This window comes from Pristis pectinata, chromosome 2, assembly GCF_009764475.1.
Source record: "Pristis pectinata isolate sPriPec2 chromosome 2, sPriPec2.1.pri, whole genome shotgun sequence".
In the NCBI taxonomy this organism is placed as follows: Eukaryota; Metazoa; Chordata; class Chondrichthyes; order Rhinopristiformes; family Pristidae; genus Pristis; species Pristis pectinata.
In genome coordinates, this window is record NC_067406.1 from 119,057,607 (window position 1) to 119,083,792 (window position 26,186).

At 37.5% G+C, this 26,186-nt stretch overlaps 1 protein-coding gene across 1 annotated transcript in view; it reads left to right on the forward strand.

Annotated features, from left to right (window-relative positions):
- Positions 1–26,186, forward strand: part of LOC127582445 (protocadherin Fat 4) — a 293,967-nt gene that overhangs the window by 245,052 nt on the left and 22,729 nt on the right. Inside the window, exons 11-13 of the mRNA XM_052037709.1 lie at positions 2,062–2,166; positions 12,074–12,381; positions 22,174–22,259. Coding sequence (XP_051893669.1) covers positions 2,062–2,166; positions 12,074–12,381; positions 22,174–22,259 — 499 coding nt within the window. The remainder of the gene's footprint in view (positions 1–2,061; positions 2,167–12,073; positions 12,382–22,173; positions 22,260–26,186) is intronic.

Consider the following 26,186-nt stretch of genomic DNA (forward strand, 5'->3'; position numbering starts at 1 on the left):
TCGTACACTCGTTGTTATATAATCTGCACCTTAATATTTAGGTTTAAACTAAACTTTTTTTAGTAAAATAAAACTAAGAATTACTTGAAATACAGATTTAAGATACTAATCAAAATGTGTGCTGTCTTATTAACTTCATTTACCTCCATTTGAACCCTTGAGGCTTGACCTTCAAGGTGAGCAACTGTCCCTAATTATCACTCGGACTTCCCAGTGCGTTTTTAAGATAAGTGATACCGTGAAGAAAGTAACTCTCTAAAAGGTTGGAACTCTCTAAAAGGTTGAAAATCTGGGCTCCAGTTATTGACTGCCATCTCACTCTGGCGTTATTCATGGGTGCCACCTTCCTCCATCCCGTGTGAGAATGAGCAGATTCCCCATTATAGTTACTCACCCAAGTCTTTAGCAGTTACTCTATCACCTTATCTTCCTTGTGACAGAACCCTGACCCTCAACTTATTCTTGGTGACCATCCTGACCCAGACTGCTGCAGACTAGTTTTATAATATTTTTGAGATGGACTTTTCGAAGACTTAGGATAGGTGAAGGTAGAGCAATGGACAATGTCTATATGGACTTTAGCAAGGCCTTTGACAAGGTCCTGCATGGCAGGCTAGTCTGGAAGGTTAGATCACATGGGATCCAGGGAGAGATAGCTAACTGGATTCATAATTGGCTTGATAGTAGGAAGTAGAGAATGATGGTCTAAGGTTGTGTTTCAGACTGGAGGCCTGTGACTCGTTGTGTGCCACAGGGGTCAGTGTTGGAACCTTTGTTGTTCGTTATTTATATTAATGATGTGCAAGGCATGGCTAGTTAGTTTGCAGATGATACTAAAATAGGTAGTATCATAGAAAATGAAGTAGGTTATCAGAAAGTTACAGGGGGATCTTGAGAAGTGCAGAGATTTACGAGAATGCTACCAGGACTTGAGGGCCTGAGTTATAGGGAGAGGTTGGGCAGGCTCAGACTTTAGTCCTTGGAATGTATGAGATTAAGGAGTGACCTTACAAAAGTATGTAATATCATGAGAGGTATAGATAAGGTGAATGCACAGGGAAGGGGAGCTAAAAACTAGGGCATAGATAGGTTTAAGGTGAGTGGTGGAAGATTTAGAAGAGACCTGAGGGGCAACTTCACACAGAGGGTGGTGCAAATATAAAATGAGCTGCCTGAGAAAGTGGTTGAGACAGGTACAACAACAACATTTAAAAGACATTTGGATAAATGGATGGATAGGAGGGGTTTAGAGGGATATGGGCCAAATGCGGGCAAATGGGACGAGCTTGGTGGGTACCATGGTCAGCATGGACGAATAGGGCCAAAGGGCATTTTTGAAAGTGCAGATGTCCTGATGACATCAAAATCCATCGTAATAGATTCACAATTTTTGATATTCAGTCATAACTATATTTTCCAATATACAGCATAATTTGTATCCCCAATTAACTTTAAAAAGTAGTATGACATATTTACCAATGTATAAGTTAAAGGCATGCAAACATGACTGACTAAATCTATGGGAAGCACATGATATCTGGCCAAGGCAAACAAAATGAATAATGGCTTTCCCATTCAAATAAGTAACACAGCTAACAAAGTCTACCAAAATCAAGATCATCATACATCCTTTAACATACAAAACAACAATATGCAGAACAGCATTTATTTCTTCAAATTGGTTTTAGCCTTTAGTTTTATTCCAGTCCAGTTGGATATATAAATCTTATTGCTGGATTTCTGAATTAAACAATAGATCATTGAGAATATTTTAGAAATACCTCGGCATAAATTGTTCTAAAAAGTAAAGATTTATTTCCTGCCGCATTACCCAGATTGTATTGTGCATCTGACTCTTGCTGAAGTGAGGGAGCACAGACCCTAAAGAATGCTCTAAAACCACCCTGATAAATTACCTCTTCTAGATTGGACTATTGCACTATATCAGTGCATTGGAAAGCCACAATTCCCAGAAGGCATATTAATGTTATCTTATTCTAATAAAGTATTGGATAATATGTCTGGATTTATTCATCATATCATTTATTTTATTTGCTGCAGGCAGAACATGTGATTCTACCATTAACTACTGTGAGTGCAACCCCTGTTTCAATGGAGCAACCTGCCAGAATCAAGCTGATGGTTATTACTGCCACTGTCCATTTGGTAAGAAATAACAATATGAGCATGCATCTGCATATACACATATGCACAGTCCAAGTATGTTTATAGATTTCTTATGCTTTGCATGTTTATTTTACCTGAACCAGGCAATAAAAGGAATGTAAGAAATAACTTTTCCTCCTTTTTGCTTTCCTTAGGTTGTGAAAAAGATGATTGATAATGCTTTGCATTGATAGAATTGTAATTAAGTTCCTTTGATATAGTACTCTGACATTTGTTTCATTGCAACCAGCAAGTCAGAGTGACTTGTACATACTTCAGAGTATATGCCTGAACTGCTGTTTTATAAGTTTTATAACTTATCTTCACTGTGGTTATTAGTTGCATATCATTCATAAAATTACTATAATGTTTAATTTGCAGCATGCACCACATCAATTGAACTAATGTCAGGACGATTTACTAGATTTTGCAACAATACCACATTTCAAAAGTACTTCTTTGGCTACAAGGGACTTCCGCTTGCCCTGATGTTGTGAAATGGTTGGATGAGTGAAATTAAATTTTTGTTTCCTTTCTTTTCTTTGTTTCTTCCTGTACATGAAGATGATGCAGTTAATAAAATCATGTTGAACATGGTTACTTTCAGATTTATCAGTCCAATTCTCATTACTACTGCCTGATTATTTTGACATTTTACATTTTCATTAATTTTCAGCCAAACTGAAGTCATATCTGGACTGTAACCAGAGAGAATATTAATTATAGATAACATAGTTAAGATGTCCGTCCTGTCCCATATGGAAACTGAAGTTTGTTTCTACAGAATGAATTTATGGAATTCCTTGCCACATACAGCAGTGGAGGCTAGATCACTGGAGGCATGTAAGGAGGAGATAGATAGATATCTAATTAGTCAAGGTATCAAGGGATATGGGGATAAGGCCGGAAATTGGGGTTAGAATAGTTCCCCCCCCATTTCTCAGTCTTTTTCTTTGTTTTCCCTTTTCTTTGGAGCAGACTCGATGGGCCGAATGGCCTACTTCTGCTCCCTTGTCTTGTGATCTTGTGAGAACGGGAATGCCTCCTTCCTCTTACTTAGTTTTTAAAATTTTCTCCTTCCCTTCCCATGCTATTGCTTTTCAACCCCCTCACAGAAGTCACCTTGTCTCCTCCTCTGTCCATCCCAGTCGAGGCTTGCATTTGTCTTTCTTCATTAATTTACATTAGCATCCCTTTATCCACACCCAGAATTTACTCTAACTCATCACGCCTCTTCCAAATAACATTGGCATCTTCTCCCCAGTTCACTATTTTCCCCTTCACTCCCAAATCCAAGTCAAAGTGCTGGAAGATAGGAAACCATTTACAGAGTCAGTTAATATTGAATCAACCTGTGAAATGGATGGATAGTGAATTTTTCCCCCTTTCATTACTTGTTCTAGATGATGATGCAGTTATTGAAGTCAGGTTGTAGATAGTTGCTTTCACATTAATCAGCACAATTCTCATAACCCCTACCTGATTATTTTTATATTTTACATTTTCATTCATTTGCAGCTGAACTGAAGTCATATCTGGATTGTAACCAGAGAGAAAATTAATTGTAGATGACTAGTGCAAATTCCTGCTTATAAATTGTACTTATATCAACTTTTATAATATCTATGTGCAATAGAAAAGATTGTTACATGCTAAAAGTGTGAGAACATTCTTGGTGTTACAAGATTATCATAAAAGTTCAGTAAAGTTTATTTTATGATCCGATGCATGTAAGTTAGATTACTGATCTTCAATATCATATCTAGTTGGCAAATATATATCAGTCAGTGAACACAAACATTGGTTCACTAAGGATAGCAGTAAAAGATTAAAGTTATGAGTTACACAGTTAAAGTAGACCCAGACCACAAGTAACAAAGCCAAATTGACTCATGGATAACCATAGTGAATAATGTGAAATGTGAATGTCTGTTCACAGAGAAACAAACAAGTGCAGTCCACAAAGTGAAATAAGTACAATGTCAGCTCAGTGATCCATCATGCACAGTTTAAGGAGCTGGGCATCATGCTAATTGGCAAGCTAATATAGGTACAGGAAACTATGATGCTATGTTTAGTTTTGAAGACCTCATTAAAAAAGAACCCTTTCTCCAATACACGTGGTGGATTTCCCATAATTCAACATCTGCATTGTCCAGTTTTCTTCTTCTGGGGATCAAGGATAACTGACTTCTGACGTGGCTAATAAAGCCAATAGACTCTTACACAGTATGGTGGTCTACTCCTTCCGCCTTGTACGTGGAGCCTCTGTGTACTCACGATGCATGGATTTGAAGTTCTCAATACTATATTAAATGCTCATTCTCCACTTCCAGAGAGCCCTAGGAGTCAGTGGAGAAGTTGCTTTTCTTCAATAAGTCTTTAAGCATGTTCTTGAATCATTACATCTAGTAATCTCTACTCAAGGCAGTGCTGGATTAGAATGCATATTTGTGGAGTCTGTTATTGGGCATGAGAACACCATGACCTACTCAATGTATGAGTATAACTAGGGCTGAATGAGTATAACTAGGGCGTTAATGCTAGAGAAATTAGCTTGGGAGAGATAACTGATATTGGCCCACTTATCCTTCCAATGAATTTGGAGGATTTTGCAGAGACAATGTTGGTATTTTTCCAGTGTATCGAGATGCCTGCTGTAAATAACTCAGGTCTCAAAGGGTGTAGGTGGGCAAGAATCACAGCTGCCTGATAGACTATGAGTTTTGTGTTTGGTTTGAGGTCTTGAAGTTCAAATTTCCTCAGTTGACCAAAAACATTGATGGTGCAGTGAAGATGGTGGCGAATTTCATCATCAATGTCTGCCTTCACTGGTCTAACTATTTCTGTTAAGACTGAACTTCCTAAGCCCACCACAAGGCAACTCAGTTCAACACTGTGGGTATTCACTTTCCCAATGTAAATTGCAATTGGAATCGCTTGCATTTTTTTTAGTCTCTGCAACATCTGGAAAAATGCTCTTAATCATTCTGTTTGTGAAGAGAACATGCTAACTTGAACAGAAACTATTGCCATCATGCATTAAAATAATGTATTAAGGGTTGCAATCAGTGCCAGTATGGCAGGCAACCAGCAAGAATTTAAGGTGATTTAAACCACATTGGACACTGCTGCATATTAAATGTTGAGAGCTGTTACTTCATTCTGTAAATTTTATTTAAGATAAATCACAATTATTCTTCTACCATATTTGTACTTGTCCAAGGTTTTGTATGCATTAGCTTATGTTATAGTCGTGAGCTTGCCGATAATGACAAGTCATCACATTGAAGGTTAGAATATAAACTAGATACAGCAGATGGTTTATACCAACAGATTCCAGGCTGTCCTTGTGTTAAACAGATATGATTGACAAAACGTTCTGTGAGCTCAGATTTGGGTACTTATTGAAACAGTGACTCTTTCGAGACCAGCATTCTGTAATAAATGTTCAGTCTATGTACATTGAGAATTGCAAGAAAAAGCATAAAAATAACAGTAAAACTTTAAATTCCTGTGGGATTAGATGGTTCAGAGCATTTGTAAACTGCCCTTTCACTTCAAAGACCAGAGTTTCAATCCAGTCAACACTAATGAGTCAAGATCTACGAACCCAATGTAATACAGAGTATCTGATTGACAATAGTTAACTGCACATAACTTCAGTCAATTTCTCACCAAAATGGCAATTTCACTCTCATGCCCCAGTGATGGTTGGTTTGAGAGGTGAACAAATCAATACTAGTGGTTGTTTTGAAGGATTTAATTGTGTAGCTGTGGGTGAGTGAAGAAGACTTAGTTAGCATTTAATCCAACTACATATAATACTGCTATGTTATACAAATTATGAAGAGCCAATAATAAATTTTGTGTTTGTATCCTAACGCTATAGCTGGCTTCAGGGTAAATCTGGGAATGTTACCAGACTGCTCCAGGAACTCTGCTCGTCATTCGCCATTGAAAGCCACGTCTCTTGAGGTGACTTTCTGTACTGGGCTTTCATAAAATCACAGAATTTAAGGAGGTCAAAAGTAGCAGATTTCAGATGGAACTAATTGCTATGAATAACTACCCTAGTTTCCCTTCAGGCAAAAATTAAAAATTGACCTCTAGCTGTTTATCTTTTTCGAGTCTCTGGCTTCTCCCTTCAGAGTAGCATGGTACCAATCCAATTTTTAAGCACTTTATTGGGCTGAACACCTCTACTGTGCCTCCACTGGTGTTGGCCACCAGATCCCATTATTAAAATAACTCCAGCTTTGGGATTAGGAAAACATTAATGTTCTCTCCATTAAGCAGCTAGGGCTCTCACTTCACCTAACAGCAGAGCAAAGACCCTGAAGATTCAAGCTCACACTCTTTTTATTACAAATTGCTAGAGTTTCCCATTCATTTCTGCCATTTATGACATTGGGAATTGTTAGATTTGACTTTAAAAAAATTGTTCATGTCATACTAATAATCATGATTGCAATATGAACAAGAGCAAATGATACTATTATCCTGAGATAGGAATACCAATATGATGCTCACCAATTAGGTATTCATTTTAGTGATATTGAAATCCCCTCTTACTCCTCCATTTATAAAGCACCTAAACTGCAAGAAACGGCTTGAAGAAATACAGATACTAATCCAGTAGCTGGGTGCAAAGTAGTTCACAAGCAAAGAAGTTCTATTTTGGTTTGTATGAGTTTGTCATTTAATGGCAGCTTATATTTCTGGTGAAAATTATAAGTTTGCCTTGGATAGTATCCTGTGTATAATGGTCTGAGGTCTTTCTTTTTTGACAGCGAGGATAGTCCTATGTATACTTGTATGATAGTGTGACCATCTGAATGGAACTAGGGGAAGGGACAATAATACTTCTTTGTGACCTGGAATTGGACATTCATCAAAGCTTGATAATTAGCTGTTTTATTTTGCATTGTGAAGATGCAGATCAGATGTATTATAACATTAAGTAATTTTTAACCAACACATCCTTTTGTTTCATTATATGAAATAATGAATAAAATTTGCTTGCTTATAATCTGGAGGAGATCTTAAGATTCTTCATTACCATAAGGTTGAGGGTGTTAAAAAAAAGACATCTCTCATCTTTTCCAATTCAATTTATTCATTAAGGAACATTAGAGTTTGAATGAAGTCACAGGACTGACAAATTGTGGATACTTTGTTTAGTTAATAAGTGGTATTTTTGAAGTTTTTTTTTAATTATCTGAATGAAGCAACGCAATTTGTCATTTACTTCATTTCCTTTGATATAAATGGGGGTTAAATTTCATTTCAGTGGGAGCGCAAACAAGGGGATAGCAAATTGGCTGACTACTTTACTCTCTGATAGATTAGCTTTTCCATGAAGTCAGTGAAAGTCCAATGATAGGAAAATCAGTCATGATGTACAATAGGGACTGATCCTCAATTGCAAGTTTGCCAATCTCACCGCAACTGAAAATTATCCCCAAAATGCAGGCCCAAGATTTTTAATGTTACTCATTGAACTTCATGTGCAGATAATTGTGACCTTGTGTATTATTCAACTCAAACGTGGTTAATGATATAATTGGACCAAATCCAAAGAGAGAATAGGAGGGAAGTTGCATGAATGAGAAAAGGGACAAGATGAGAGGAGGCAATCACATGATGATGAGAAATATGGTGAGCGAGAAAGAGGATTGGGGAAAAAGTAGGGAATTGAGAATTAGAGAGGCAGAAAGAAGCTTACAAGGAGGGGGGAATTAGAGGTCAACAGCATGGGAGAGTTTGGATGGTGAAGTGGAATGGAAGAAGAGGCTGGCCCTGTATTATCTCCTGAAAAGCTTTTGTGCTAGTATACCTATTAATGGGTAAAAAGACCAAAAAGGTGGCAGCGGTAGTGCGACAATGTCCAGAAGGATTATTGGCAGTGGAGAGGAAAGTGGCATGAGAAAAAGATCTTCAAGGAATGAATCTGACTAGGCTAGGATTTGTACATTGATTGACAGCCACAGGGCTACAGGGATCAAAAAACTGACCTTTCTTTGGGTTTGGGAGAATGTGGGTTTGCAGAGTCAGATAAAGTTCTCTTAGTTGTATTCTTTCAAAGGCCCAGTTCAGACTGTGTGATCTTCAAGAGCCCCATGCCTTTAGTTTTGGGTTCTGGCTCCTACAAGCTTCTCTCAAATCTTCTTGCATGATTTTTTTTGTTTCATGCTCTCAACTTTTCCTGACCGAGTGAAATAGTTTAATGCCACTAAAAGACTCCAGGCAGTTTGGTAGATGACTAAGAGGCCCTCAGCTGTTCTTGCTTTAGTTGGAAAGTGCCAAATCGAATCATAACCACAGATTTTGAGTTTGTTGTTGTGATTGCAGTCACCTCATGAAGAAGATAATTAAAAACAGCAGTGTTAGTGAAATGGACAGCTGTGTTCTGCCCTTTCACTACCACAGTATGCAAGCAAAACTTTTATGAAATAATATCCATAATTGTTCAAGATAGTTGAGAACTTTTTGGCAGTCTGTGCACTGCAGTGTCATATTATATTGTAGTTTCTACATGATGGGAGAGTGAGACATGACCCAGCCTCCTCTTAACCTATCTAAAACAATACTTCAGGTATGAAGCTACACAATACTTTAAGAAGTATTCACATATTTATTGGAGAGTTGATGTGGTGAGGAACCTTTTTGTCTTGTCAATGCAATGTGCAAGTGTACAATGTAGTATTCCATCCCAGCACAATCTATGTGTGTCATTACACTTAAATTTGTCAAAAAGAAGTTTGTGGGACTTGCTTTTTGAAGGAGTGAAGCCATTCAATGGGAAACAACCAAAAGTAATATCTATTAAGATTCAGACATTTAAAAAACCTTGAGTAGTTATTGTTTCTTTTCTTTCAACACTGACATTTTTAACTGTATTTGTCCTAGCTACATATATTGATAAGATGATGAAAGGATTAACAAGAGCACATTAATGTGGGTGGGAACCAAACTGACATCCGTAGACATCATTGACCCAGTATGCTTAACAACTTTATCATTTTAAACACTGGGTTTGTTAATTCAACTCCTTCAGGCTTGAAAGCTTAGTCAAACTGCTCCACCAACGATAACTGACTGAGGAATATGGAGCCAAGTAGTTCTCTGGTTGTCAAATGTACTCATTATAATCCTGTATGAGAATTTATTCTGTTTGAAATTTCTGTTGAAATTGTAAATATATACTGTCAGGAGTCTACAGTTTTGTTCACAATGCCTCACAGATACATCTACAAAGTTTTTACACATATCTGTGTTATTTGCTTTTTTTAAAAATCAATAGAATAAAGATCAAGGTCAGTTAAAGTTAATCATTATTCATTCCAAGTGTTTAGTTTTCAAAGGGATACTCAGAGTGAGACAAGCACTAATATCCCCCTGTTTTTTTTTGCTGGCAAAGTGCTCAATAAATCACTTTGCCTACACTGTTAGTCCTCATTTGCTGCAATCTGTTCTGTACAGTATAAATAAGCCTAGCATGGATCTGGTGAAAGGATAAATACCGAGTTGTTTCACCACACACAAAGGAACATAGGGGCCTAGAAAATGTCATGCATCAGGAAAGGTGCACATAATTGATGATATGTAGTGGGCAAATGTATGCTTAGTGCCTGAGGCTTGTGCACAATTGAACAGGCTTTTCACAGTTTGTACACTGAAAGGCCTCTTCTCTATTTGCTTCACTCTAGGCAAATTTGGAACCTCAAGGGTCAAGTTGAAGCATTAGTCTGGTGAAGGAGGCAGTGGCTATCAACTACTAAATTGGAGTGTGGGTGCTGATTGGACCAGTGTACAGTAGGGGTGGGGTGATGGGGAGGGGCAAAGGAGATCCTGCAGCAAGGTTAAAGGTTTAAGGGGTTTGTTTCCAAGTGCCAGACTGCACAGCCTCAACCTGGTCAGGCAGGTCTTCTTTATAAGTTTTGCTGAAGCAAGCCACTCCACCTGTCAGGGTAAAGGTAGGACCTGTCATGGGAAATGCAGAGAAACACGTTGGCAACTTTGCAAAATATGTAATGAGTCCTTCATTGCAAGCAGCATTTTTTATATAAAAAATTCTACTGTGAATGGGAGATAGTAAGGTAGTTGTTAAACTACTATATGTACTTTCAAACGGCATGCAATCCATGATATTAATGAGTCTATAGTGGAGCCAATCTCAGTGAAGACTGGTATCAAACAAGGCTACATCATTGCCCCAACGTCTTCTCAGTTTTTTCATTGCAATGCTGCACCAAGCCCCCAACAGACATCCTGATGGAGTGAAGCTAATCCTCTGAACAAATGGGAAACTGCTCAACCTAAGGCAACTTCACTCTAGAACCAAGGTCAGCTGAGTCTCAGCAGTTGAGCTTCAATACTCAGATGACAGTTGTGTTCGCGAGTGCTCAAAGGCTGAGCTCCGAGATATCATCAGTTTGTTCAGTGAAACACATGAGGGATGGGCCTTACACTGAGATTCTGCAATACCTGTACCGATCTGCCCCTGCTGCACCACTTGCCCTCTGACGGAAAAGGTGCATGATCAGTCTGGAAAACAGTCATGCAGCCTTTGGTTAATTGAGGAAAAGGGCATTTGAAGAACAAGACCTCAGACCTGGCACAAAATCCATGCTGTCCTAGACAGTAGCAATCCATGCCCTCCTACATGCATCTGAGATCAGGACTACCTACAGCAGGCATCTCAAGGCATTGGATAAAAACTACCAAGGCTACCTCTGCAAAATCCTCCAAATTGACTACAAGGATAAGTTAACTAATGTCATATCCTCCCCAAGTATTGAGGCCCCAGTTATACTCTGTCAGTTTGGGCAACACAGTGGTGCAACTAGAAGAACTGCTGCCTCACAGTTTCAGCAACCCAGGTTTGATCCTGGCCTCAGGTGCTGTCTGGGTAGAATTGGTCTGTTCTCCCCATGACTGCATGGGTTTTCCCTGGGTGCTCCAGCTTCCTCCCACATCCCAAAAATGTGCAGGTTGATAGTTTAATTGGCCACTGTAAATTGCACCTAATTTGTGGATGAGCAGTATAATCTGAAGGGAGTTGATGGGAATGTGAGGAGAATAAAATGGTTGAGGTCAGATTGGTGCAACAACAAGTACTTGATGATCAGCATGGACTCAGTGGGCAGAGGGGCCTATGAATCTATGACTTTATGCTGCGTAGATCGCTTCATTTGATTCCCTGACACTCGGGAGCTTAAAGCAGACACACAGTGTTCTGAGCTTTGTCATGTGAGGAGATTTACCAGGCAGACAGAGATAAAGATTCAGAGATGTGCTCAAAGTTTCCTTGAAGAATTGCAACATCCCCTGATTTGTGGGAACTTCTGGCCCATGACCACTCATGGAAAAGAAGCATCAGGGATGGTATTGAGAACCTCAAGGTAGTGCATTAGGAGCACACAGAAGCCCTGTGCATGCAGGGGAGGAAATGCACCACCTAACAAAGTACCCACCCATATATCTGTCCCGTCACCCACCTCTTGCTTCATCTGTGGAAAGGTCCGTAGGTTCCACATTGGCCTCAGCTACCTATACTAACCAGACATTTTGGTTTGGAATTAACTGGGTCCAAAAATTAAACCCATTTTATGTGCATTTAGCCAGCAACAACTTCAGCTGAATTTCTTGAGAATATCATTCACATGTAATCAGTGTAGAACAAACACCTTGTTCAAATCTGCATTAATTCAAGTTCAAAGTTAACCATTAACTATGTCAATGGATATGGAAAAAAGAAAAAAATGCTAAGTGATGTTTTGTGATTTGCAGAGCTCATAAAAAGCAGACTTTATACCAATGCTTAATTTATTTTTGAATTGTTGATCTGTTACTAAAGGAGGGAATAGTTAAATCAATTGCACTGATTATTTTGTTGTTTCAGGTGTCTTTGGGAAGCACTGTGAACTGAACAGTTATGGCTTTGAGGAGCTGTCATACATGGAGTTTCCTAGTCTGGATCCAAACAATAATTACATCTATATCAAATTTTCCACCATTAAGGAAAACTCTCTATTAATGTATAATTATGACAATCAGACAGGAAACAAGGCTGAGTTCCTCGCTCTGGAAATAGTGGAAGGCAAGATGAAATTCTCCTTCAACCTTGGAAGTGGAGCACACAGACTGATGACGACCAAGAGGGTCTCTGACGGACAGTTTCACACTGTGGTTGCTAGAAGGGCTGGACTAGTAAGTAAAAAATTCCCTGTACCTGATCTCCTACTGACTCGTGTGGTTCAATTTGTTCTGAGTGGACTAAATGTATATGAAATGAAAGGTATTTTAACCGACTTTAGAGAATTCAGTTTACGCATTGAACACTCTTGGAACTCAGGTGTGCTACCACTAATGTATCCCTCTGGGATGAACTTGCCATACTACTTCCATTTAATGTTTTGCTGAGTCTCCCATTAAGATATTTATTGGGCATTGCTCAGTCTTGGTGCAATGGTACATGTACAGACTGAAGTGCCAGTACACCTAAGTGATTAAAAAGATCAATGTATTTGTTAAGTCTTAGATGTGTATAGTGTCAGAAGACAGGGAATGCAACACAAGGGTAATATGTCACTAAAGATCCAGCAAGTACAGAAAATATTGGTATTGGTTTATTATTGTCACTTGTACCAAGGTACAGTGGGAAGCTTGTCTTACAAACCTATCGTACAGGTCAATTCATTACACAGTGCTGTTACATTGAGTCAGTACAGAGTGCATTGATATAGTACAGGTAAAAACAATAACAGAGTACAGAGTAAAGTGTCACAGCTACAGAGAAAGTGCAGTGCAATAAGGTGCGAAGTCACAACAAGGTAGATTGTGAGGTCATAGTCCATCTCATTGTATAAGGGAACTGTTCAATAGTCTTATCACAGTGGGATAGAAACTGTCCATAAGTCTGGTGGTACGTGCCTTCAGGCTCCTGTATCTTCTACCCAATGGAAGAGGAGAGAAGAGAGAATGTCCCTGGTGGGTGAGGTCTTTGATTATGCTGGCTGCTTCACCAAGACAGCGAGAGGTAAAGACAGAGTCCAAGGAGGGGAGGGTGGTGTCCGTAATGCGCTGGGCTGTGTCCACAACTCCCTGCAGTTTCTTGCGGTCCTGGGCAGAGCAGTTGCTGTACCAAGCTGTGATACATCCAGATAGGATGCTTTCTATGGTGCATCTGTAAAAGTTGGCAAGAGTCAAAGGGGACAAACCAAATTTCTTTAGCCTCCTGAGGAAGTAGATGCGCTGGTGAGCTTTCTTGGCCGTGGCTTCTACGTGATTAGACCAGGATAGGCTGTTGGTGATGTTCACTCCCAGGAACTTGAAGCTCTCAACCCTCTTGACCTCAGCACCATTGATGTAGACAGGTGCATGTACACCGCCCCCATTCCTGAAGTCAATGACCAGCTCTTTAGTTTTGTTGACATTGAGGGCAAGGTTGTTGTCATGACACCATTCCACTAAGCTCTCCGCAGTCTCCAAACCGCCACACTTAAAGCACCTGACTTAAAGAAAAGCACCGACGAACATCATCAGTCATATCACCCAATATCATATACGTATGTATGGCACTCATTTACTTCATATATCCAAATATGGTTTTGAATGTCAATTACTTATATATCTTCCTCTGTACAAATTTCTGTCCAAGGAGGCACTAAAAGTATCCAGTATACATGTTGTTGACTATAACTTTTCTCATGCCTACTGCTCTGCTCACCACTAGAATCCTTTGATTTCCATTGGTCCCCATAAACTCCAGCTCCTTATGAATGACTAATCATACAGATTCACTGCAAACCATGACGGAAACTTGGATGCTTCTTTGCCCCACCCAAGATACAGGGCATGCTCAGCACTATACACAGTATGCTTAAAAAGGAAATACATGCAGTGTTCTTTAAAGGGAAATTTAATAACATAGCATAACAATAACATAACAACATAACACTGTCATGCCTTACACCAACTTTAAGTGGAAAAATTGAACAAGATATGGAAATTAGAAATAATTTGTTAATTGATAACAAACAAATAATGATCAAAAGAAAAATCTGAAACTGGGCTTTGTGAATTAACTTGTATTGTAATTATGTATTTTTGGGAATAACTCAAGAAGTCCAACTGGCCTCTAGAAATTAAGGTGCAGAGTTCGCAGGCTAAAAATTGATAATGTACCAGCATTTTACTGCATAGTTTATATTCTAATATTAACAAGTGTGCATTATGCTATAAACAGATCTGTTTTAAACTAACTCTGGCAGTGGATCTTTTGTTTGTGAATTATTTTCACGTTGGCAAAGAAGTACTCATCTCTGAGTCAATGAAATGTAAGATCAATCAGGATTTGTGCGCAAAATTTAGGCAAATGCTTCAATGCACCACTGAGCAGCTGCTTCATTATTGGAATGTATATCAGAGAGATGTTAAAGCAAAGTCTGCATGTTCAGACGTGTCTAGAAATGATATGGCATTATCTGAAGAAAAGTAGCTTCTTCGGTTATTCTAACCAAAACACCATTCTCTGACCTCAGTGGTCCTTCATCACATTATTGTTTGTAAATTTGCTGTCCACAAAATTGCCGCCATTGCAGTGTTTTGTCCTTAAGGGTAGGGCGAGAGAACTACTCAGCGTTTGTAGTCACAGTGAGGACATTTCATTTGCACGCATCATATGAGACAAAGCCCTAAATTGTATGCATTTTTGGAATGACCTGTCCATTGTCTATGCAATTTTTACCCTCCATCCTTAACCTGATCTGGCATCCTTACCCCACTGGTAAATGGTAGAATCTGGAGAGAATAAAATGGAATAATAGTATTAGTGAGTTCTTGGATGGTCAACTTGGACACTGTGGGACAAAAGGCCTCTTTCCATGTGTATGACTATAACATAGTGCAATTTAAACTCCAATTTTTAAACTTTAGGTTCTAAACTTAGTGTTTAAACTACATACTCCAGGGAGCTTTCTATCTCAAAACTCTGGCAACAGTACTTGGAAATTAATTCCAATATTACAGTGATTAAGTTCTTCAAAGATCAGGATTAATAGTGAAGGGATAATATGTGTGCTTAGAGCAAACCCTCCATACACTACAGCTGCAGATTCTGAAGCCCATGTCCTGAATAGCAAGTGGTAAGAATATAGGTGGTCTGATTTGTAACTTCACGCAGACGACACGAAAATTGGACTCGTCAGTTGCAAAAAAAGGTTGGTTCCCTGTTAATTTTTCAATGGTTAGGCTTCAGTTAATCTTCTTGAGATATTTTTCCACATTAAAGGTGTAATATGAATCAAATCATTACTGCAGTCCAAATGTCCCTTTGGTAAAATAGTTAAAATAAATTAGGAATGATCAGCCTACCTGCATTTTCCCCATTTTCACTCCCATTCTTTATTTGTTCTACTTCTTTTTAACTTTATCTTCTCTCCTAATCTGATTTATGCGATTGTATTTAATTTAAATGTTTGTACCTAAATTATTGTGCCTAACATACACATTTTTTTTGACTCATTCATCAGAACCTCCATTTACTTCATTGCCTATAGTAACTGGAAGGGTAAACATTCTTTAACAATGCAAATAGAAAACAAGGTAACAATGACCACTTTCACAGGACAATGATCAGATTGGCTGCCTAAGTGTTAAGTGTCTTATATCCGCTAATGAGAAGGATAACTGAAGGTTTAGGGTTGCTCTGAGATATGTGAATAACTGCCAGGCCTGCATTGCTCTAAGGATCTTGGTGAGGAACCAGCAGTCAACAATGAGTTAATTTTTAATGTTTAATGTTCAGAATTCATTTAGTTCCAGGATAATTAAGAGTGCTGCAAGCAGATCCACAGCACCCCTGCCAACTAGGCTGCTTTTCCTTGAGCCTTTTTTCTATGTTAAAGAGGTTTTTATCTCTGAGGTGCATATACACAATTGTTTTTTTTTGCCAGTTTGTATTTGACCAGGCAAAGGATAATCTGAAATGCTGCAGAATAGATGCACTTTTAGTAGTCTTAGGAGATAACTTCCTGAATCCCTCAACGCTATTTCTGAAGCGGTTGTGAAAGAGCCATTTGGTTAAGTTAATCAGCCATGTGTGTCTTCAAGTGTGCAGACACGTAGGAAATATATTGCCCAGATGTCACACCATTTATAGTAAAAACCACAGACTTTCAATGCTTTCATATGGGAATTTTCATGGAAAGCTGGGAAAAGCATTAAACTGTCAATTTTGAAAAATGACTGAGTTAAAGCATACCAAGGCATCAAAAGAGCAGAAGCAAAGAGGCTGTACGGCCTACTTTGTTCAGATCCCACCATAGCAAGCAAAACTACAGTACAGAGTAAGTGAAACTGTGACCACAGGTAAATTCTTTCACAGGTAGATCTCAATAAGATATCTAAACATTGAGATAAACTCTGGTATGTTAGGGGGAATTCAGAAATTGTACCAAAAATGCACTCAAAGTTGCATTAGTTAGGTTACAATTCACGTTTCTGAGAAATCATTTTCTTAATGACATGTGAAATCCCATGAACTATCTGATACTCTTTTCACTTAAAAGGTACTTGTTAATATTTTTAAGAATCATGAACTGGTCCATCTTTATCAATACAGCTGAAGATAGGTCTATCATAAAATAGTCGGGTAATGGGTAGTCTAATTTAAAGTTGATTTTAAAATAGTGAAAATTAAACAATTTTGAATCATTTACTAATTTAATTGATATATTCTGGTCAGTTTCAAAGTATTTTCTTTGTTGTGAGAAAACTTTAGTGTGCCTTCTTGTGCCTGTGCCCATAATAAACTTAAAATTGCACCTACTAATGTCTACGCCCATAAGAAAACTTTAAACTTTGCCCACTAATGCCTGTGCCCAGAAGAAGATGAATGCAATGTAAAGAGCCTCACGGATCAGTGATTTGGCTGAATCGGCCATGTTGACCCTGGAGGCATCTCCATTTTATGGGTGGCACCTGAGCCAACAATTTGAATCTTAAACCAACTAAAACAGTAGTAGAAGACAAGAATGTGGATATTTTTGGGTGTAAATTATGCTGAAAAATTCCCTTATATTTGTGCCAGTTCAGTCAATTCCACTGCTATTACTGGCATAACTAAGTGGAAAATTTGACCCCGCTGTGCCGAGTACTGTCTCAGTCAGTATTATTCTCCATTCTGCTGTTAGGGTCCTTCTGTGGGAAGCCATAAATTATATGCTAATAACCATGTTTACAAAATTAAGTAACTATGCCAACTTTTATATACTAGCTCTCAGTATCCTGAGTTGTACCACTGTTGGAAAAAAATCCATAACTGCCCAAGACACCAAATGTCTGCTTTTGTTGTCGGGCTCTTAAATTTTTGCATTTTTGTTTAAAATTCAACTCTTATTCTGGCGCACATTGTTTTAAATTGAGACTTGAGAATTGTATATACTCATTGGGCACATTGCAGTTGGTCTGACCTGCCACCTACGCTCATCCCATACTTTAGCCCATGGTCCATGTTAATCCTTTACACTTGTGCAGCTGCAAGTGACCTCAACGTCTCCATTCACAACCGTCTTGCAAACTGATTGGGTTGTGAGTGATAACAAGGCCTTCAGATTATGTATCCAGGAGTTGTGCCTGCAGCACTGCCACAGATAGTTCGTGCTATCAAAGTTTTGTTTCACTGCTTTTAGATGCCTCTGTTAACCAGAGGTTTAAAAACAGTAGAAATCAATTTAAATGATTAAAATTAAAATAAAAGAAAACTGCAAAATTTAAAAACAAACACCACTGTTATTATGCTTTTAATTAAGAGAGGTAAAGAAAAATAAGCAAAAATAGCTAAACTTATCTTTCTAATTATGGTCAGAAACCCCACTCAAAATGGGATCACACTTGATTCACTATGGCTGATATAATGTTGAGGGGCCAGATTTGAAGTGTATCAGACTCCTTGGTTCAGTAAACACACAGAATTCCTGACTAACCATCACCATGTTCAGTTGACTGAGATTCTAGGATCATGATGTACATTGTTTAATTTTTGGGTTTGTTCAAGGACACTTCAAGGTACAAAGTAGTCAGCCATCAACTCATATCAGCAAGTTGTTGCTTAATCATGAGAATATCAATTGCAAATCTTGGACCAGCCAAATGCATTTCTGCATGCCACAGAAACTGTATTTGAAACACTGAAAATAGGATTAGGTGCATTGGATTAACATACCATCCTTTCAATTTTGCCATCTGAGTTGTGTGTAACTCCACAAGGTGGAATGAAAAATCTCCACCTAAAGTAGTCACTTCAGTAGTAAAGAGGAAAGTCTGATGGGACGATCCTTTATATTCCCTTGAGTTCCTTGCAGGATGAAGTTGCCACTTGAATGAATTACTTACCAGTTTTGAGAAGCTGTGAAATAAAACATCAATTTGCAAGTAGCTCAGCTGTGTTTATTTCTCTTGCTCCAACTACTTCTTTTTCTTCTCTTTCATTTTGTTTGTGATTGGTGACTTCATTGCCATGAGCAAATCAGTCCATCCAAAACGAATGCACATGTTGTTCTTTTTCAGCAATGTTTTCTTTTAGGTTAATATTTTGACATCATACATAATTACTTTGTTAATTCACCAAAATCCCACTCTCAGGCAGCATAGCATTTGCAGAATATTTTGTTGCATGGATTCCATCATTCTTTTCTATTACATGTTGATAACGAAAATTGTTGAGAACATCAAGAAATATGAAATGATATGTAAGAAAGATAAGTGATACATGGAGCTTACAATGAAATGCTTTAATGATAATTAGCATTACATGATAATATCATCCACAAAAATTCAAATTACGTGTAAAGGACTGTCAAATTATGAAAAATATTGAAAACAGCAGATGTCTGGTCTTTGAGTGTAGCTTGAGGTTCTTACATCCATGTTTGAAATAAAATTCAAATTCCCTAACTGAATCATGTCAGGTTTTAGACTGATTATCATACAGTTCTAAACATATTCCATCTAACCACTGTCAAGTATGTAAATGTCCAGCATTATTCTTTGCTTTCACTTCACCATTTTATAATATATTGTATAACATAACCAAGCCGCTGATAACATCTTATAATGCAATTGAATGTACAAAATATTTGTAACCCTGAATCTGACACGTAAATCATAGGAACATCCCTCATAACAAACATAAACAAAAAGTGAAGGGGCTACATAAGAAATAAATTAAGCAGTGGCTGTATATTCAGAGGCATACAAATGCAAATAAGCATATTTGTAATTTAAATGGTTATAAAATGAAATTCCCACCTTGGTACAATTCATAATAAATCCTTTAATAAAATAGCTGTCAAAGGTAGAGTGAACGTATTTGCACATACCAATTTGTGAAGGAAAATGGATATTTAAAGATATTTATTCTAATAAACATCGACCTAGTTGTTCATACATTTAAAAGGGACCTGGATCAATTCATAAGTCAGTGATATGGGTGTGGGGTGGGTAAAAGAAAAGATTGTAAGAACATGTGAGCTGGATGACAAGCTGAACTAAACAGTCTTATTTCATCTTGACTTGCTTACCTCAGATATGATGAAACCTCAATTTATCTGAAAATCTTTCTATGCCCCTTCTCTCCCACCTTGTCCATAAAAGAACTGAACCAATTAATTTTAAGCATAATATTTATATTGTATAAACCTTATTTATCTGAATTTCAATTTATTTTACCACTGGATTTATCTTTGTGGAATTGAATGTGTACTCTCATGTATTTGACAGAAAATACATAGAAAGAGACTTCAAGAGACACATGCACAACAAGTTAATGAACCTTCACAGCTAAATTTGTATTTACATTGTTGAAACTGTATCATACAGACAGTCACTCAAGATGGCATTAACATAGCTCCATCTTAGTTAAAAAAGACTAAAATGTTCGCTTGCTGAAAGAACTAAAAGAAATTCAGGGTGTAAAATTATTACAATGATAAAATGTCATTTATTTAGTACGCAGGCTTGTGAGAACTAACAAAATATGTCAGTATCTAGAATGTAGTGGGAAATATATTGTAATAACTGCATGGACAGCTTGTGCACTTTTCTACGATAAGTGCTGACAGACATAAGTTTAGGCATTGAAAATTCTTGAGATCTATTTATAACATAAAACTGTCATGTAATAGTTTTCATTGTTTACACAATTCTTTAAATTCTGAACAAGCACAACAAATGGCCTCAATATTTGACCAGATAATATAAATTAAATCTTCAGTTCACACTATGTGATTTATTAGAATAGGATACATTGATTAGTTTGAGTCAAATTATCCTTTCCCTTTATAGAGTGAATCTGAAATTTGCAGTTCATGGAATAAATTTTATTTTCAAACAATGAGGTATTTATTAGAAAAAAGCTTCTATTTCTTTTTCTCACTTAACAATGATATAACATTGATATAGTTACAACACACAATCTCATCTTCACCAATTAAACTACAAAATTGACCAGTACATGTCTCAAAAAGCAATTTATATTTAACAGTGGGACAGTTGAATTAACAAAACCTACTGTTTTCAGAGGTATTACATATACTGCAGTATAAGATAATAAATATAATTACTACTTGTTTCATTTGGGGATATTAAGAAACTGCTCAAATTATACTTTTACTGTGCAATATGACCAATTTGTTACAATCCCTCTTGCCATTCATTATTTTACAAGTAATATAGAGATGCATTATTTTCAAAATGTATAATATGTTTTATAAAGGCTGTATGAGCATAAAAACTGGAGGGGAAGTGGGTCTTATGGACTCTCAAGCCATTCAGTGAAGTCACAATTGACCAAATTTACTTTACTACCCTATTCCTAATATGCCTCAGCCCAAAAAGAAAATACCTCAGGCTCTGGGTCTTGAGAAAGTGCTAGTAATAGCCAGCAGGTTATGCAGCATTTGTGGAAAGTGATAACTTTTCCTTCTCATTGTGTCTGTCTTGAATATATTCAGCAACTAAGCATAAAGTACTTTTCAAGAGAATTCCAAAGATTCATAACACTTTCAACAATGAAGTATCTCCTGTCTCCTCATCTCAGTGAAAAATGGCTAACCCTTAACCTGGTTATGTTCCCTAGTGCTAGATTCTTCAGCCAGGGAAAACATAGTCTCACATGTACACTACCAAGCCTTCTAAAAATTTTATAGGTTCCAATGAGATCACTTTTCATTCTTCTGAGTTCCAGAAAATACAGATATATCCCCCTCAGTTTCTCATCCAACAGCACTCTCATCCTAGGAATCAGTCCAGTAAATCTAGGTTACATCTCCTAAAGGCAAGTATATCCTTTCATGGGTAAAGAGCCCAAAGGTATATTCTCACTAAAAGCCCGGTATAATTTCAGCAGGACTTGCAAAAAAACTAACCTACTATTTGCCTTCAAAAGTGTTCCCTGTATAAATTGCCATTCATTTTTCAAAACAAAATTAATAATTTCACAATACCCCGTGTACATTCCATTTGTCACTCTCTTGCCATTCTCTGAGATGGACTATATACTTTTCCAGTCTCTTCCTCCTCTTGGCTTTCTTTCCTACCTAACTTTGTGAAGTAAACTCAGGGCACAGGCATTTCTTTACATATGTTTCCCAAATCTAAATAATTTAATTATTGATACATAGTTATATGTAATGACTAGACTTAGTGAAATTGATTAGATGTAGAGTTGGTCATTACTAATATCGCAAAATGGGCTTACAGTGAATGAGCAGTCTCTTTTGTTTCATTGTGGGCTATCTCTTTGAGTCCATTTTGGATGATTGATGGATTCCACCCCTATTGTTTCACATCTTCAATGCACAATTAATTAGACAAGAACTTATAGCAGTTTAAGCATTTTATTTTGCAAGCATTGCTACTCTAGCAAGGCTGTTATGGGAAATAGTTCACAATATTGTCAAGTTAAATGTAACTGAACTTCATTGTATTTCCCTTGACCAGGTGGCATCTCTTACTGTGGACTCATGTTCTGAAGATCAGGAAGCTGGTTATTGCACAGCTACCAGTTTGACATCAGCAAGTGATTGGTAAGAATGCCTCTTTTAATCTTATATAGTTCTGGAAGGTTGGTTGGGAGCTTGGCAGTGAGTGACACATGGAATAAAATTGAAGATATGGAAGCCCTATCTGAATAAAAGGGCCTTATTTAAATAAATATTGGAAAGTTCCTTCTGAATCATGACTAGATAGAGGCAGTCACCAGGTTACATAAGGGTTCCGTTCCTGAGAACTGTCCGTAAACTTGTTTTTCCGTAAGTCAGAAACGAACAATTTCAATGATGATCAATTAACATGAACACTTATTTATTTTCTTCCTGTGTAATTGCAGTGGTACAGAATCAGAATGCCCCACATCCAATGACTAGCTTTGATGGCCTTAAAACATCAATGGCTGTTACGTTGTTTGATAAAGTATCTTACAAATGTCAATAGAAGAAATGTGTCTTGTCAGTTTCCAAAGCAAGTCTCTCAAGTGGCCTCCTGCTATGAACCAGCAGCTGCGTTTTTAAAGGCAATGTATCTTTTTGATTACTTTAGGGACGATACATGTAAACAGTCTATTTTGAAGACTGGTTGTCTTTTGAATTAGCTAGCTGCTGTCCCTTTTCAATAACTACTGAAGATGTTTGCAATTCTGTAACTAACTTTCCTGTCTTGAAAAATTCTTTAAAAACCTATGGGAGAATTTGCATGAAGTCAGATTTCCATAAGTCAGTTCTTCTGTAACCTGGGCAGCCCCTGTAGAAAATAGGCATTGAACCTTGCAGCCAGAAACCCAAGAGAACAGTGCTCCGCAGGCAGAGGATGGAGGAGCGTGCCTTGCATTGCATGGTGGGACTGTTATGCAAGATGACAGAATTTCAGGGTATTCATGAATGATGGTAGGGTTTATGAGTGCTAGGAATTCTCCAAAAGTCAACAAGTACCAGAGCTGGAGAGTCCCAGAGATCCTTTAGCGGGCCTGAGGGGAAAACTCCTTCTCCAGACAACAAGGAGTTAAACTGTACTGGTGATAACAACTTGAGCCATCACTAAGAATCTTAAGTGTTCCTTCACCCAATCTTTTCACAGAAGCCTTACCCAGGCCAGAATCTTTTATATTTGTGTTACTTTGGCTGGGAGCATGGTAACTTTTCAATGGTATCTTAATTTTCTCTGATTTTAGTTCCTTGCCCAAGACCTCATGGGATGCAAGTTTGAGAAAGGCACACTGTTAAGTTTTTTTAAACATTTAAAATTGCGTGCATTGGTGCCATTGCAATTAGAATGTATAATGTAACAAATGGAAGGACTAAAACAAAACTAATGGCTTTTTGCACATTGTGTTTTTGAGAATAAAGCTGAATGAAACCACAAGTCTTTTTTTTGCTTTCTGATGCATTTGAGGATTAACTTTGCCAGAATTCCAGGATATTCTTTGAAGAGAAAAATATTGGAAATACTAATAGAGGGCAAGGGTAAACATTCACTTTCCCACAACAGGCAGACCGTCAAATTATCTGGAAAGCTCCAAGTACATTTTCTTGCTTGTTAATTATAGTGTGAGTTCCTAGGTTGGCATCCACTTCAGTTTAACAAGATCAGAGTTTTCTTTTTGTGACAGCTATTAAGAGTTCTAAATCCAACAAGGTTTAGCACTCTCAGTACTATTCCCAGTACACTCCAAGCATAAAATTGCCTCCAACTTATTACCAATGGGCAGTTAGTTCAGTATGATGAATATTATGTGAGTGTGGGAAATAGAAAAATGACGCAGCGCAATAAAAGGAACAACTTTAAGGGGCCTTGTTGGACAGCTATAGTGTGAAACTCACTATTACATCCAGATCTTTTGGTCTCTGTGTGTATTGATATTTGCTGCAAAATGGCAAAAATCCCACTTATCACAGCATCATTTACCTTAATGACAGAAAGGGCTAAATATTGGCTGTAAGACCTTCAGTGACATTTATGGTACTACTCTTCTGTGAGTTCAAAAGCTGTTGTTGAGATTTCAGCTGAACAATCCAGTTCATGATGTACAATAAACCTCAAACATCTAACAATCTGTTTATAATTGAGCTCTAGATGTTTCACCAGAACTGATGACAATTGAAAATTTGTGACCTTGCACAAAGGAATTAAAATGACCTTTTTCGTAAACATTATCAAATCCTTTGTAGCAGTATTCCACTCTAACTTTTTTATTTGTGGATACAGCTCACATTGGTTATGGGTAAATTGACTAGAGGGTTAATTGAATGTGACTCTCGTAATAATTAGATGTGTGAGAGGGCACTGGTAAATCTGTAGTGTGATTTCAGAAGGCATGCAAAAACAGAATCGTGAAATCAATTAAAAATTGCATTTTAATATACTGTCTCTTCACATACCTTTCATATTTGTAACTTTCTGTGCAAATTATTTGTATTTAGTGTCAGGTGGTGGCATTCATACTTTTCAAGTGGCAAATTATGGTTCAAATCTTGCCACTGAGGCATTAATGTAGCATAGAAATGAGATGCTAACCTGAGGTCAGAAGTGGATATAAAACAAATCCTGCTGGGCTACTTTGAGGAAGAACAACAAAGTTCCCTCTGGTGAAAATAAAACAAAATTGCAGATGCTGAGTGTTTTCAACATTCCAGAAAATGCTGGAAACATTCAGCAAGTCAGGCAGCATCTGTGCAAGGGGAAACAGAGTTAATGTTTCAGGTCCACTATTCTTTATCAGAACTGGGAAAGAGAGTAAACATATTAATGTTATGCTGCAGAGAAGGTAGGAGAGGGAGATAAAATAAAATCCCTGATAGGTTGAGGTCAGGGTTGCTATGGGGATATGTTGTAGAGGTCAGCTAGTCAATAGATCAACAAAGAAAGAAAAAATGAGCAAAAACTATAAAATAAGAACAGTTAGATAGGGAGAAAACAAACAGTGGAATGTAAAAGTTTTGAAATACAGGACTGTCAGATACAGTATTCCCACAGGCCCAGCTGTGCTAATGGAGAGAGAAAATATGAGCCAATATCGCTGAAATGGCCAGTTCTGTTATGAATAGGGAAGGCGAGTTACCTGAAGTTGAAGAATTCAATATTGTCTAAAACACTGCAACATGCCCAGATGGAAGAAGAGGTTCTGTTCCTCAAGTTTACTTCGAGCATCATTATTACAGAGCAGGACGCACAAACAGTTATGTGAGAGTAGGATTGGATGGAGAATTAAAGTAGCATATAACGGGGATCTCTTAGTTAGCCAAGCAGACTGAATGCAGATACTGCATGAAGTGAAAACCCAATCTCCATTCTTCTATGTACCAATGACCATATTGTGAACACCAAATGTGGTGCACTAGATTGGAAGAAGTACATGAACAACTATCATGACATTAAAGGAATATGTGCGCACTTAATATCCAGCCCTAAATTACTGCCACAAAGCAACGAACAATTAATTTGTAAATTCAGAGGTTACTGAAATGAACAGCTTTGGTGAGATTATGCTTGTGCAGAGCAAACAGTACAATAATCTAAATCAAAGAGCATGTTCTGCAGATTCCCACGTCACAACTTTTCTCTGGAATATGCCAGCCATTTTGCACACTGATAATGGGTGCTTCATTAGCACAACTTTACTATTTGTCACCAGGACTTAGGCCAATGTATTTCCTTAAAAACAGTGAAAGGCAATTTTCTGAAAGAAAAAGTAATGCTTTTCTCAGCGTTAAAAGCATTGAGTTATTTTGAAGTGGAACAGCTGTTGTCATGTAGGCAGAGTTATGTCTGCTGGCAAATGACATTCTGGATTTTGCATTTGTTTATTATTTCATTGAATATTTACAACTCTGTTCAAATAACACAAATCTATTTAATACATAATCTGCTTGGTACCATTTGGAATATCACAGAAAATACCAGTGAGGTTTATAGACATCTAGTGGGGCCTGATTGTCTGCTCTTTGATAACTCTTAAGGAG